The 15955-nt window shown below is 39.6% G+C and overlaps 1 protein-coding gene across 1 annotated transcript; it reads left to right on the forward strand.

Annotated features, from left to right (window-relative positions):
* Positions 1-3296: 3296 nt before the first annotated feature.
* LOC146456573 (solute carrier family 15 member 4-like) lies at positions 3297-11286 on the forward strand. The gene is made up of 5 exons (XM_085093065.1): positions 3297-3424; positions 5366-5677; positions 7699-8363; positions 9408-9795; positions 10276-11286. The coding sequence occupies exons 2-5, from the start codon at positions 5389-5391 to the stop codon at positions 10629-10631; spliced, it is 1698 nt and encodes a 565-aa protein (XP_084949191.1). The 5' UTR covers positions 3297-3424; positions 5366-5388; the 3' UTR covers positions 10632-11286.
* The last annotated feature ends 4669 nt before the right edge of the window (positions 11287-15955 follow it).

Consider the following 15955-nt stretch of genomic DNA (forward strand, 5'->3'; position numbering starts at 1 on the left):
CAACAACAATAACAACCGGTTACCTTCAAAAATTTCAGGATGGCTTGCAAATCCTGGCGGTAAGAGGTTAACGCCAATCGAAGAAATTTCTCAGGAAAAGCTTCATGCCTGTCTTTATGTTTTTACGAATTTACGAGGACTTCAGATGGTTCATCTATGAAATCCGTACGAGCGGCGGTCATAATGTTCGTTTCCGTCGCTCGGCACCACTCAGCAAAATATTTGCACTAATGTGCACAGCTCTTAAGCTTCTCAAATAAGCTTGAAGTTTAAAAACTTGCACTGAATGCTTGTCTCAGTGAGGTTGTACCTCGTACATTTGGACTTGCCTGAAGTGTTTTAAATCGTCCTCGAGGGATTCAATTCACAATGAAAAAACCGCCGTCCTTGCCCTGATCTCTTCCTTCGCTCGGCATCACGCAGCAGAGCATTTGCTCAAATGTGCACAACTATTACGCGTCTCGTTGAGCTGGAACTTCAAAAGCACTTGAATGCTAGTCTCAGAAAGGTTATAATTCGTACATTTAAACGTTTCTTGAATTTTAGATGTCTGACTGTGTCCGATTTTCTTCGCTTTCGATGTTTCATTCAACTCCGTTTGCAAAGCGCTTGGTGTGTCATGTGATCATTAGGTTTCGCGCGCTTTGGTCGGAGGTTGCCTCGACATCCGGTCGTTTAAATTTGAAAGAAATTTTTTCTTAAAATATAAAAATTCAGTAAACTTCAACAGCAATGTCCAAACGCGGAGAATTTAATAAAACAATTATTCCATTCGCGCTTGTTGGATATGAGATTAGTTATAGCAAACTCGGCGCTTCGCGCCTCGTTGGCTATTTACCATCTCATATCCAACGCGCGCTCATGGAATAATTGTTAAATAAAGGAGAAACTGAGGCCAGTGATAACTATTTGTATCAGACAATGTGCTCAGGATTAACAATGGAAGTAGTAAATGAAGTGTGTTTAGTGCCTCAAGGACTCTATACTAATGATAAAATAATGGAGAGATTCCCCTACCTTGAAGTAAAGAACATGGCAAAAAGATTCTTTTAAAACCATAAGTGATGTCAAATCCAAAGAGGCATGTCCTCCTTTCAAAACTACTTCTTTTCTAAAGCCTAGCATAAGTATAGACCTGCAAAACATTAGGTGGTGCAGACATGTAAACCAATGTCCCCATTTTTATTTAAATAGAGGAAGGCTAGTTTTATATTTTAGGTCCTAATTATTTTTTTAACTCAGTAGGTGGGGGAGAAGGGATAAAATTAAACTTACTACACTTACATAAAGAGCCCTAATCGGTTCAGACAAGGTGTTCTCTTTTGTGGTATGGGTTTCATTACTATTATTTTGGTGGTCATATGCATATGTCAGACATTTTTCATTTGTCTTAGCTGAGGGGTGGGAGGGATATTGATCTCATCAGATAAATAATATCATTGTGTGGACACTCTATCAATTTCTCCAAAGTAGTCCTATGAGACTGATGTTGTATGGATCTTGAAGGAGCACACTGGCCTGAAAGGACTAATATTATATTATGAAGTCTCTTACTCAAAGTCCAGTTCAGTTTATAGAAGAAAAACAGTCTTTTAGCAGAAGACAAAAACTAAAAATATGCTAGCAAATGCGGCGCGCGTGTTCAGGAACTCAAGGTAAAGTATTTTGGGGAAATTACAGCGGTTACCAACAACACGCGACCTTTCGCCTTCAAAAGACTCCGATAAAGTTGCGTTTTGGTGGACGTCAATCATAGAAAAGCCGTTGAAATTATTTTGAATTCTGAGAACATTTCAAGGCAACAGAACCAAGAAATTGATAGTTTTATCCGCTGACGGATGATAAACTTTATGAAAGTTGATTTCCAAGCCAGGTTATCCAAAAGAAAGGGCATTGTTTAGACGAAACCTAATTTTTTATGAAACATTATATATCGCTACACGTGATAATTGTGCAAAATCAGCTATGCGTGTAACCCTGGGGTGTAAGTGAGCAAATTATCACGTGCAGTGAAAATTAAAATTTTTAATTCAAAAATTCCTTTTATTTTTGCTTGATCTAGCACGGAAATCAATTTAAATAAATTTTACCTTCTCTTAGCGAGGTAAAATTCTTAGTTTCTTGCCCGGTTACCTTGGAATCTTGTCAAAATTCAAAATAATTTCAACGGCTTTTCTTTGATTGACGTCCACCAAAACGCAACTTTATCCGAATCTTTTGAATGCCGTAGGTCGCGTGTTATTGGTAACCGCTGTAATTGGCGTTTACTAAATAAATAATCATTTTTTGCCAAGAAATACAAAAAAATTAAAATATGACCTACCTCCATTTTTTCCCCAAAACTAAGCAAGCTTATATCCATCGTGTTGGAAACTTGACTGTGTAATTTGGCAAGGCCGTTTAAACGTTACTGCAAACTCTCTTCGGCTAAAGTCGCTGTTGTCTTCCGAAAATACAATTTCTCACTGTTCTCTCCCCACACAAACGGCATGTATGTATTAAAATGTCGCATGTCAATCTTTATCGGAGCTAACCTGGCCATTGTTCTTAACATTCAGTAAAACAATACAGGAAAAGAGAAGCTGTAGTCCTGATGATTATAGCTTTTACTGTACATGATTTTGATTTATTGCGATACGAGATACTGTATTAATTTGTGAAACTGCCTTGCACTTAGCTATTTGTCGCTTTCTGAATTTTCTGTTCAAACATAGTGATGACATAACGAAATCAGTGGTAGTTTGTTAAACTTGAACTTTTTGCTAGTTGCCGTATGATTCCTTATGCTTGGGATAAATTTAATTGGCAATCACCGTGAAGTCTTGTGATAGCTTGTGACTTGTGACATCCTGGCTCGGCTGAGTGCCGAAATCCTTACAGAAGCAAGTGAAATGGGAATCTATTCCAAAATACTTAGTTTGCATTTAATTATTTTTAATTTTACCACACAGCCAAGCTAAATTGCACTAACCTTCAATCTAAACGGTGTCCTTTTCGGAAATGCTTCCCGGTCAAAAAGAAAAGAGTGTATTTCATCTTCAAGTACGTCACGGTTTAACTGTCATGTGACCGGCACAAGTCTGACAAGTTATTCGGTTAGAAATTTTTTCCCATTTCCGTTTTATACAATACGTCTAAGCAGAAATTTCGTTGTGGAAAATTAAATTTTATTCCAGGGGTAATTTTACACATATATAACAACAGAGGAAACGGTTAGTTCAGGTTAAAAGGAAATTGAGTAAAGCGTGACGTCCAAATTCGTGACAACCATTAGCTACTCACACTGCACTCACATGATTACCACCAAAAATCCAAGTTCTATGCCGCAGAAGATGAGATCATTGTTAGACCACTTCTTGCCTTCACACACATCCGTGCTGAAGAGAAAGATTTTCCATACAGTTTTAACCTGCGTCTGTTGAAGGTAAGCTGAGGTAATCATGGTAGAAAAGTAAATGTATCAAGTACTTTTGAGGGAAAAATCATCTTTTTGACCAGACCATAGTAACTATTACAAAATGACCCACCTTCAGTATATCAGCGCTCCATTAGGGTTAGTTGATCGGCAAAAATGGCTGTTAGAATTTCCTCGGATACGATTTTTGCGATTTTCGTTCTCTTTATACCTGCAAAAGCGAGAACTAAAGTCCAAAGCTGTACGCCGGGGCCAAAAATTGTTTTACAAGAAGTCGGTTAAATTCACCTCCAAAATTGTTTGAAAATATTTGTGAGGATTATTACATGCTCGTGGCTTCACTCGTGATTACAACTGATGGGTTTTATTATTTTTATTATTACTTTTTTTTCTTACAGCCATCAAACGGCATTACAATCTTTTGAATGTCATTCGCAACAGTAGGGGCATCGAATGGTCTTTGCGAACACTGCGCGGTATTTTTTTTTTCTTTCTTTCTTGTTTTTTTTGGCGAGAGTGACCAGTTATCAAATTTGTCTTTGCGAGTAGCGAGCACCGGCTTCAATGGAACATACAACTGGCAAGCAGCGATCACTTCGTAAATTTTATCGCTAGCAGGAAAGCTTCATGCGTTGCTTTTATGAGTGACTCTCCACAATACACAACATTTCACATCTTATCGCGATTCTGGTTATGCGGGCATATATAATTACGTTAACTTACGTTACTGTTGTGTACTTTCGACTGAACTTGACAGTCATTCATTAGAGCATACAAAGCAGGACAGTTTAAAAACGTTGGGCAATCGAGCAAACTTTAACGAGAATCCGAGCATGCAAGCATGCATATGCAGTTGCAAAAATTTTGAGACCACGAGCAAACGAGCACTCGTATTATTTAGCGACAAAATCTATAATATTAAGACCAAATATTGCAATCACTAGAGAATTTCAAGGGACCATTTGATATCCCAAGACGCCACATACCTTTGGTAAAACTGACGGTAGAAAACCGAGTCCTCGTCGTACTGCCGGAATGCGCATACCGTATAACATTCACTGGATTGTAGAAAATAACTTCCAGTAAGTGACTCGATAAATGTGCGTCACAATTTGAAAAAGTGTATATAAGTTAAAGATGAAAGAGTGCTACTACAAATAGCATTTCGGTGCCTCTACTGAGCATGCGCACAGACCTCTCTGAAGGCCCACGTCTCCAGCGCTTGCAACACTTGCCTCGTCTCCACTGAACGTCTGGCTACGGTCCTGAATAAAATGGTGGTTTCTCTTTGTTAAAAGAGCTCACACTTATAAGCCATAACAGTATATATTACAATATGCAAAATATCTATATGTATGAATGTTATTCCAACTGAAGCTCTGGAGCGGAATATGATGGGAGGTTTTTCTTCACGAAAAGTTTGCACTCATCAGACATGAAAATATTACAGTCGCACCTCTATTCAACGGCCACCGCTATAAGCGGCCACGACCACCTTTTTGCTATTGAAAGTTTAAATTTCTTAATATTTTCCTCAAATGTTGTTTTTAGGAGTTTGTTCGTAGGAGTATTAGGGCTTCGTCCTAACTAGCCTTTATGCAAGCTCTCTTGGGGGCGAGCAAGCTTGTTCGATCAACCGTTCTATATCGTGCTTACCAGTGTCCCACAAAGAAAAGATATCGTAAAAGTAATGTTTCCAAACTGTAGGTTTTACGACGCCTTGGCTAACAATTTGTGTTTCAATGCTTGAGAGACACACATTCACAATAGACAAAATGCATCTCTTTTCCGGTAAGTCTGCCTAAGATATTTTGAAATACCTTTTTAAATACCTAAATGACAGAGTTTTCCGCACTTTAACTCTCGAAATTCCTACCCCTTTATAAACCTGTAGACATTATAGGGAGCGCCCAAATGGCGATTGACTATGTGCGGTTTAATCTCTTGTAGAAGAAGCTGTTTTGTTTGGAAACATGGCATCGGCAGAAATAAATGAAGATGAGCAATCTTTACTACTCTCAGATAACAGCGCTAATGATCATGGTTCAGTTACTTTGGTGGCCAGCACTACCTCTTCTTTAAGGGATGCGGAGCATTTTACAGGACGTAGACAGAAGCTCCTGGTTGTCCTGTGCGTTCTTGTCACACAGTTATGTGAGCGTCTCACATTCTATGGAATGACGGCAAATTTAGTGCTACTTTGCAGAGATCACTTACATCTTCCCGCGCCGTGGCCATCAACCATAACTATGGTATTCACTGGTAAGTACATCAATTTAATAGGACATTGCCGAGTTACTGTGAACCTCATTATGAAAGCGAGGCTATGTGCATTGTTTATATCATAAAAATTAGTTTTCATTCATATGCAAAGAAAACTACATGTACTTTTCATATAAAAAGCTTTGAACTTAGCCTTACTCTCATAATAAGGTTCACAGCAACTCGACTGAATGGCCTATTATATCTAAACTCTGCTGTGGTTATGTTGTGGTTCAATTTTATCCTTGGTTTGAATTTTACCTTCCTATTGTTCTTGGGTATGGTACTCCGTATGATAATGAGTTTGAAACAATGGAAAATAAAATTTAAACCAAGGATAAAATTGAACCACAACATTTACATGCCATGCGAACCTAGACTTTTATATTAAACTAATATTTACCAACAAATACCCATGCAAAGGTAACAAAAATTTGCAATCCTTTATAAAATGTAAACAATCGCAACTCCTCAGACAAGTGCGAATTTTAAGGACGGTGCCTACTATTGTTACTGCGCATACGTTCTGCGCATCGCGAGATACTCGGGTTTCCTATGGGTGGTGCCTACTAATACAGGAATATTTTTGCGCGGTTTAAAACTATACGGAGAAAGCAGAACTTACCAAATGCTTTTGGTATCTCAAAAAAAAATTGGGGGTAACCATGCATTTTTCAGAGATAATTAAGCTTCAATTTATGGAAAAATCCCATACATTGCTTTATATTTTGGCGTTTTTTGGAGATATTAATGTTTAATTATTTCTGAAAAATGCGTGGTTACCCCCAATTTTCTTTTTGGATTCCAAAAGCCCTTGCTAAGATCTGCTTTTCTCGCATAGTCATAAACTGGACAAAAATACTTCGGTATTAGTAGGCACCGTCCTTAATGAATCAACATTAAGTTTCTCCTTACACGAGATAACGCGTAATCAATAGCGCGCGCTCTTTCCGATCACGACACAATCACGACAGGGCACGCGACAGCGCGCGCAATCAAGTAAAAAGTCAAACTGTTTTAGTTTTTTGTCACATCGTAGGCAAGTTCAAGAAGTTAACTCCAAGTCAAATTTAAGTTTTAAGGTGTTGAGAAACAAGTTGAAGTTAATTAAGTCTGGGAACCTCAGAACAAGAGACTGTTTTTTGCGAATTGCCGGAGTGACAGCGCATTCTGTCTCTGAATTTCTCAGATTTTTCACAGGCAAAAATTTTGACGTGTGCTCCGTGCATATGTACAATTATAATGCACGCACCATACGTATGCTTCGTGCATTGTGGAGTTATAAAGAACTCAGTTTGACCAATCACAGTGCTTGCTTGACCCTGGCTATTTTATAAATGGCCATAAATTGTTTGCCAATAATTATTAAAGCATTTCTTTGAGACCATCATGATTGTTGTATCAACGGATCAGGGTCAGTCAACCGTATGAGTGATGGGAAGTGCTGGAACCTATTGTGAGCCACCTTAAATGAATCGCTTCATTCAAGATCATCCTTCCTTTTTAATCATCACCACAGTTCGAAATGGTCGTGGGGGGATGGGGGGGGGGGGGGGGCATCTGAAAGTAGTAAGCACGCTAACCTAACACACAGGTATTGACTTTTGAAAAGCCGTTTTTAAACCTATCTATGTTGTTCTTTTAAAAATCCCTTAATTGTACCGAACGTGAAGGGAGAATAAGTCATAATATTGTATTATGTGTTTCCAGATTATCTTGAGGTCGCTTCGGATGCTTCTTAGTAAAAAATTCAAGGAAAACGAATTTTATTCCTTGAATTTACTGTAGCTGTTGTTAATAAGGGCTTAGAAAAAAAATTGGTCTTGAATCACAACCTGAATATCAACAGACTGACAATCTGCCAAATTTTCACTTGCCTTCCGCTTTTAGAAGATTTTACGGGGTTGGGATACATGGCAATTAATTCAGGCTGGAAAAAATCTTGCAATGAAAATTTCCATCAAGCCTCGTAGGATTTTTCAATAGACTCTGTTCTAAATTAAACTTTGTTATTCCTTCAGGAACATGCTTTCTTACCCCTTTGTTTGGTGGATGGCTGGCTGACGGTTACATTGGTCGCTATAATGCTATCTTTGGCAGCTCATTAGTGTACACTGTTGGTACGTTACTCATGCTTCCCGTTTCCTCGAGTAATGTCGAATATAGCAAGGCAAGCAGGCTGGTGTACTTTGCGATTGCACTTGTAACGACCGCACTTGGAACTGGAGGAATCAAAGCCAATGTGTCGCCGTTTGGAGCTGATCAGGTTAAACAGGATGGGCCAAGAGCTATCCAGACATTCTTTAACTGGTTTTACTTTTTCAGTAACCTTGGATCACTAGTAGCATTTACAGTAATTGTATGGGTACAACAAGTGTACAGTCTATTTTATGGTTACATCATCACTGCTGTCACAAAACTCTTTACTGTCATCATCTTTACGTCTGCTCGTAACAAGTACTTGAATAAACCACCAGGCGGAAGCCAACTGACCGAAACTGTGAAGATAATTTATGAAGCAGCTGTGAAAAATCGCCGCACACCCAATGTACCGACATGGTTAGATAAAGCGAAGAGAAGTTTTGGAGGAAAGTTTACTGAAGCACAGGTTGAAGATGTCAAGGCATTTCTAAGAGTTTTCCCAGTGTTTCTTTTGTTCATTGTGTTCTGGGCAATCTACTCACAGGTATGTCCGCCATTTCTACTGAGAATTCACCCCCTTCAAATGGATAAATGTATACTGTTGTCAATTTCTTTTTTTTTATCGGATACCGATAACATGCATACATGGGAAAACATTGTCTTGTGCAAAGTGTGAATGGGCCATTTTAAAGTTGTGTGCTTAATGACCTGGCCTTGGACCGAAAGTGAGGTAGGGGGTGGCCTTGTTTTGATACATACCTCACTACTTTTCATATGTAAATGTAAATAAGAACAGCATGGTCTACATATCAAAAGAAGTGAGGTTTGTATCAAAAGAAGGTCACCCCCCAGCCTCGCTTCCAATCCAAGGCCAGGCTAAGCACACAACTGTAAAATGGCCTATTGTAAACGGTGCGACCTGATAGAATTATGGGGCGAGCTAATTAGTATGCCCATGTTTCTTGTTCGGGAAACATTTTGCAAAGTTTCAGTCTTTAACGCACGTGCTAATATTTTTTAACATGAAGAATACAAATAAGCTGATAGGCAAAAGGCTACATCCGGCAGAACGCTATTAGGTCTTATCTCTTGATCGAGTGACAGTGAATTGCACCTTTCGCGTGTTCTCATTGGCTATTCAAACTCGAGGTAGTATTTGCTCTTCTCATCCTTTGGAAACATACGAGTTATTACAAGCTTCCTGTACTTCTGCCTCCAAGCATTGTCCTGCATTTCGCGGGCGAGATTTTTGGCCAATTTGTCATAGTTGGCTACATTGGTGCTGGCTATGTACTTCTTTGGTATCTGCCTCATATTTTCCTATATTGTGAATAATTTCATCATTAGGCCATTTCAGAGTTGCTTTGAACCTCATTATGAAAACAAAATTAATTTCCACATGAAAAGCTTGCATGCACTTAGCCTCTCACTTTCATATTAGAAAACTATGATCCATTATAAGTTCTTGTTTGTTCTTTGAACTCTAAAAATTGTGCTGGTAATAGCTTTAGCGTTTGTATCATGTCCAATAAGAACGTCTGTTGGACATTGAACATTGTAACATTAACGCTGTATTCTACGCCGACAGACGCAAACCCCATTCGTGATTCAAGCTACCTTCATGAGACTGGAATTTCCCAGTTTCACTGTCCCAGCTGCATCCCTGAATATTTTTGACATCATCGCTGTACTCGTGTTCATTCCTATCATGGACCACATTGTATACCCTCTTCTTCAACGCTTCGGCATCAGGTTCACTCCGCTACGCAGGATTGGTGTAGGATTGCTTCTGGCCGCAGCATCTGTGGTGGTAGCGGGCTTGGTTGAAATAAAGCGAAGGCGTGTATGGGAACATGGGCATTTTTATGACCAGGTTGTTTTCGGCGAACATCGCAATGCATCAAGTCTAAATATCTTTTGGCAAGTCCCACAGTTTATGTTGATTGGAGCAAGCGAGGTGCTATGTGCTATCACAGGTACTTCCTCTAATTTTTGTAATTATATGTTATCAGCACCATTTGGGGGAAAATTAGAGAGGTTTACTATCTCAGTACATTCATTGCCAGGTCCTTACCATAAAGCAAGATGGATGATATAAACTTCCAGCGATCTACCTGGACACTTTTTCACGTGGCATGTAGTCACAATTTTTTGAATCACGAGACAAAACCACAGTGAGAGAGACTCTGTGAGCGAGTCGAAAGCTCCTGCGTCTATAAAAAGATACATACCTGTGTTCAGTTGTTATTAATACTACAGAATCAGAGAAGAACATCTTGAGCGTGATTATGTTTCGCTGATAACTTTGAAATGGGCTTATTGAAAATTTCAGAATCTTTCTTTAACCCCAATAGTAACGAGCCACAAAGGCTGAAGGTAGCAAGGATCGCTACTATCGGAACTTTACGGTAGTTAAATTAAACATCATTCTCATTTGGTTTGTTCCTATCTTTCAGGGCTGGAGTTTGCATATTCTCAGTCTCCCAAAAGGATGAAGGGAATCGTGATGGGCTGCTTTTTGATCACAAATGGCCTGGGAAACTTCCTCACCAGTCTTCTTGTTGTTATAGTTAGGTCAGCAAGCAACGGGGTTTGGTATCCGAGCAAGAATCCCAACGAAGGAAAACTTGAATACTTCTTTTTCTTGTTAGCTGGACTGATGATGGTTAATTTTGTTATTTTTGTATTTGTTGCTTCCTGGTATAAGTATAAGACAAATGAAAGAGGCAAGAAAGCAGATGCCAAGGCCGACCTCTGGGTGGATGGAGGCACACCAAATGATCCTGAGGGTGAATGCAATTCAAACATTTAGCATTGTCCATCTTCCTAGCTACTTGACATACCAAGGATTTATAAGTGTTAATCTCTACCGAGGTTTGGCCTCGTAGAGTTAACTTCACGGAATTACTTTCAATTGAATTTACAGAAAGAAAGCATTCTCTTTCGATCGTGTCTAAAAGCATACACACGAGTGACCACGAGTGACTACTAATGGCTACGAGTGACCCCGATTGAGAATGCCTCAATTTATTATACTTACGTCATCAGGACGTCATTTTTATGAAGTACTCACTTTTTAACCGCAAATGAACCGTTCGAAGAGAGGGAAGGGGGCGGCTAAACTTTTACATAAGAATTCACAGCGCATTAATATTAAACAACCTCGTCAAAGACTTCTGTAAGTATCTTCAATTTCAAAGTTTCTGACATCTAGCGAGTGGAAGTTACAATGCGTGAAATGCATTTTGACCTCATATAATTTAAAGTCTACTTTTTATCATAAATTACAAAATTGATCATGGACTATTTAATAAGTTCTAAATTGGTAATAATATTATTTACCTCAAGCTATTGGTACCGTATTGGCATATTTATATTCCCTCCAATTTTTTCAATGATATTCCGGCATAAACAATTGTATAATCTCGGCTGCTTTGTTTTAATAAAGTACCTGAAAGACATTTAAATTTGACCGTTAAGTATGACGCCTGATTAAGTATGCAGTCATCCACAGTGCAGCCTCCTTACTAGATGACGTCATGTGGTGAAGATTGTGGAGAATCAAGTGGGAAGGACGTAGACTGTTCACAGCCCCCCTATTTTTCCGTGGGATTCTCGAGACCGGTAGGCTTCGATGGAACCGCCGCCATCTTTGTTTATATAAGCGAGCGCGATCTGGGGAGAGTGTCTAAACTACCGAGGGGAGCGGGAGTGGGTGTTAGTATGGTGGGGGAGGGGAAGCGAAAAAATAGAGGCACGCCCCTCGAACACGAGACAGTGAGAAGCTGTTACAGTCTCCCTATTTTTCCCGCCGCCTCCCAACTCCGCTCCCCTCCCCTCGGTAGTTTAGACACTCTCCCCAGATCGCGCTCGCTTATACCGAAGCGTACCGGTCTCGAGAATCCCACGGAAAAATAGGGGGGCTGTGAACAGTCTAGGAAGGACGACGATCCAGAATTTTTAGTAATAGAGATCTTTAGATTCTATTTCGAGCACGACCAAGGAACACGAGATTTGACTTCAAGTTTTTAGCGAAGTACTGCGAACAGATATACCTCAGGAAGCTTCATTTTGCTCATTACTAGCGACGAACTTGACGCAGTTGTTTTAAACGATGATAGCTAAGCCCTTTCGTGATTCCAAAAAAATCGATATCACCTACGTTTCGAGGACTTGTTTTCGCCACTACGCCGTTCTCACAAAAACTCGTAGTAAAATGACGACGGCTATCTCGTTTTCCCGCCAAAATGACACTGGTTCGCTCGCGCGCGCTCTATGTCTATTGGAAAAACTCGTAGTCGAACTCGTGCTTGTACTAGTACGTAAGGTCTCTAATTTTTTTCTCAGGAGCGACTGGAAACGAGTCTGCTTTCAGGGGGATAGGAAGGCATACGTGGCTAACTTAATATTTAGGCTAATTGTTTTATTGTTACTGCCACTGCATAATCAGTTTGTGTACTGTTCAACATTACCGGGTGTGTTTTAATAAACCAGTTAAATGGAAATAGATGTGAAAAACCGGAAAAAACACGCAAACTGAACTGTTATGAGTGAATCAAACCTTTCATACTTAACTGAAATTATCTTATTGCTTTACTCGGCTAGAGAAAGGTTATCCTATACCTTCAGAAGTGTCTCGCGTTTAAGTGACGTAGCGCGTCCAGTTTAAACTGTAGATATCTAAACCCCCATATCAAATTAAAGCTTATAGAGCTGGCTATCAAACTGTACCAAGAATTTTGAAATAAAATGAATTGTCGAATTTTTCATGACCTCTAATGCGAGCGTCCGAATCACCTTTTTAAAGCTACAAGTCAAAGCGAATTTTGTTTTTTGCTAATTTAATTTGCTCCTCAGTTTCCTCAGTTTTCCTCAGTTTCAAAGCGCTATAAAAATGTATCTGTGTTTTGCCATATTCAATCGCAATAAAAAGTTGTAGAGCATTTTCGAAATAGGATAAAAAAATGTGGGGTGATCATACAAAAATCGCTCTCGACGAAAAAATATTGTTGTTTATATGTTAAACTAGCTACCGTCCAAATTTGAAGTCAAACGAACAAATTCCTTTTGAGTTTTAGCTCTTTGAAGTGGCTCCTGAAAGTGAAAAAATTGATTCGAAAAAACAGTGCTTAAAATTCGGCAGTTCATTTTATTTCAAAATTCTTGGTTTAGTTTGATAGCCAGCTCTATAAGCTTTAATTTGATATAAGGGTTCAGGTATCTACAGTTTAAACCGGACGCGCTACATCGCTTGCACTCGAGACACCGCTGAAGACACCTCTGAAGGTATAGGGTAACCTTTATTCATTGATTTCTCATGCTTAAGTTCACTAATCAGCAGTGAAATTTGATTGCATTTACGTGAGATTTTCATAGCCCGTTTTACCGGGCTGAAAGTTCCCAGCCCGGTTTGAACAAACTGGGCTGGAACCTTCACCCCGGGCTGAGTTTTTTCGATCCGGCCTGGCTCTTTTCTAAGAGGATTTCAGCAAAGCAGGGCTGAAATCAATCTCGTTCCCAGAGCCCTCGTTACCCTTGTCCCGTTCCGCTGGACAAGGGTAACGAGGGCTATAGGAACGAGATTGGGCTGAAATCTCAGCTCCCTAAGGTGGCTGTCTAAACTGCAATCGGGCCCCTTAAAACAAACCATCACATGTTTGTCACATGAACCTAGCTCCCACGAGTGCTAGCCCGAGTAACTCGCAGACGGCACTCTCGCGGTGCCACCACTGGAGAGGGCACCGCGAGAGCGACGTCTGTTTCCTCAGGCTAGCACGAGTCTGCTATAAGCTTAGTGATAGAGCATCCGCCTACCGGTCGGAATATTGGACCCCTGTCCCCTCGGATTTTTTGTGTTTTTGTTGTATTTGTTTATTTATTTATTTATTTATTTATTTATTTATTTATTTATTTATTTTTGCGAGTATGCCTGTGCCCGGCTGACTGGATAAAATACATCTTTCTCAAGGTATCACGATGTACTGATCTCGGTTCCATGGCCTGTTCAAGGTCTCCGCGCAAGACGCGAAGGAGCGAGCGAGGGGAACGAAAACGCTACTTCACGTCTCTAGCGGAGCCTGAAACAGGCTTCGGTTTCAGGGCCATGATCTACTATGTAAAAGGGACCTCCCTTGTGATGAGTGTACAGTACTTTACTAAGGAGAGAAACTGAAACAGGAGACACCAGCTAAGGAAGGCATTTGAAAAATATATAATATTATGTGAGGTTCACTTACTCACCGATTTACGGACTTTAAGAAACCACGACGGCGACGGCAACGAGAACGTCACAAAACAATAGGATTTAATGACAAAAACAAAGGCCCTGCACGTGTGTTTTGAATTTTGGTACATTTCTTCACCGTACTCGGCCAAACAACAACGTGAAATGACCAAATTCAAGGTCACAGTTGTGGGCAACGTGAACACATGGCAGTAAATTTTCCATTCTCTGTTTCAACTTGAACACAGTTCTGTTACTGGATAGTTCGGCCACATTGTACAAGTTGATTTTCCCTTGAAGATTGGAAAAGCCCATGGAATTTCCCTGGGAACGATTTGCTACGGGAGTACCGTCAACTACCTCATAAAATATGTGATCAGTTAGTACCCTGGCTCCAGCGATTCTGATTATGTTCCTCTAACACACTTTCATTTTTTTTTTTTTTACTATCTAGGACATTTTCATATACTGACAGAAAGCTTTAACTGCGTACTATCTCTCAGTCATCACACTATGGAGGGATTTTATAGGTTCGATGCTCGCTGTTCGCTGTTCGCTGGGGGGCTCCGGTCAGAAGTCGCTAAGTACCGCCCACCCAGTGCGTGACAGGCTTCAGGGGCGACACAATTAAGTCCGCTAGTCTGTCAAAACCCCTTGCAAAAAGAGTTTGCGCGTTTGCCTTTAAAATAAAAAATACATTTTAATGTCAGAAATCATTTGCTGCTAGTCTTTTTTGGAGAACATTGGGTGGTTTCCATTTGTCAGACATGTCCGGCCAGACATGATCAGTCGGCGTAAAACGGAATGTACCAATTTGAAGGTTCTGCCTAGTCCGTCGAATTTCTTCAAAGTATAGCTCGCACCATTTTTAGAGTGATTATTTTTCAAGATTTTGCAGCACCATCCCTTCAAAATGATGCAATTACGCCGGCCAGTTCTAACAAGTTAAAATGTGGAAAGCCGGCGCCTGGCATGAGGCCCAGTTGTTCAAAGCCCGATTATCCTGGGTTAACGTGAACTATGATTTGAGTTTATTAGTAATTATTCAAAAATATTTTTGTTCCTCAGTTTTACTTTAGACTTTTGTTTACCGTTAGCTTGCCCTGCGAGCAGAGGCCCTTCAATGCGTGTACCTTAGTGCCAACCGTTTTTCTATGGCATGAAAAAATGAAATACAACTTTTATTTTTGTTTTCCGTTTTCCTACAACATTGGAAAACGGAATTCAAAGTTCTTTTTCGTTTTTGGTTTGTTTACGACTTTGGAAAACGGAATTCCAATTTCCATTTCCGTTTTTCGTTTTTTTACGACTTTGGAAAACGGAATTCCAATTTCCACTTCCGTTTTTCGTCTTTTGTTTTCCTACGACATTGGAAAACGGAATTCGAACTTCCATTTTTGTATTTTGTTTTTCTATAGCATTAAAAACGGATTTGATTTTTCTTTTTCGTTTTCGTATGGCATTGAAAAAACGAAAAATCGAATTTTTGATTTTCTTTTTTTTTTTAAGAATGAGACTCCAAACGGAAGTGAAACTGACGTTCACCCAGAAAAAATAAATGAAAAAAAAACAAAAACAAAACAACAACAACAACAACAACAAAAAAAAAAAACAATTACGATACAACAGCTTCCCGCCCAATGTTTTCTAAAGCAGTTGATAGTTCGTGGGCTAGCTTCGATCGCGTTCGTGTTCACTTTTATAGTCACTTAAAGGGGAAGTATCACGAAAATTTGCTGTCATTTCAAAACCCAAAAATGTTTGACTGTCAGCAGAAACAACGAAATAATTGTCTAGTTTGTTAAAAATTATCACCCCAGTGCAATAAAACTGTCGATTAGTGCCTCTGGCCAGATACAGAGTTGGCCAGTATGGATTGAAACTTGAAAAATATTAGGCTAATGTTTTTCAAG

The sequence above is a fragment of the Pavona decussata genome, unplaced genomic scaffold (genome assembly GCF_977016875.1).
Source record: "Pavona decussata unplaced genomic scaffold, jaPavDecu1.1 SCAFFOLD_254, whole genome shotgun sequence".
Classification (NCBI taxonomy): domain Eukaryota; kingdom Metazoa; phylum Cnidaria; class Anthozoa; order Scleractinia; family Agariciidae; genus Pavona; species Pavona decussata.

What these genes read in the sequence shown, in the direction of transcription:
- LOC146456573 (XM_085093065.1), top strand. Translation starts at nt 5,389, where the DNA reads ATGGCATCGGCAGAAATAAATGAAGATGAGCAATCTTTACTACTCTCA. An exon ending in CATAACTATGGTATTCACTG is followed by an intron (nt 5,678 to 7,698) that starts GTAAGTACATCA and finishes TTATTCCTTCAG; the next exon opens with GAACATGCTTTCTTACCCCT. An exon ending in GGTGCTATGTGCTATCACAG is followed by an intron (nt 9,796 to 10,275) that starts GTACTTCCTCTA and finishes CCTATCTTTCAG; the next exon opens with GGCTGGAGTTTGCATATTCT.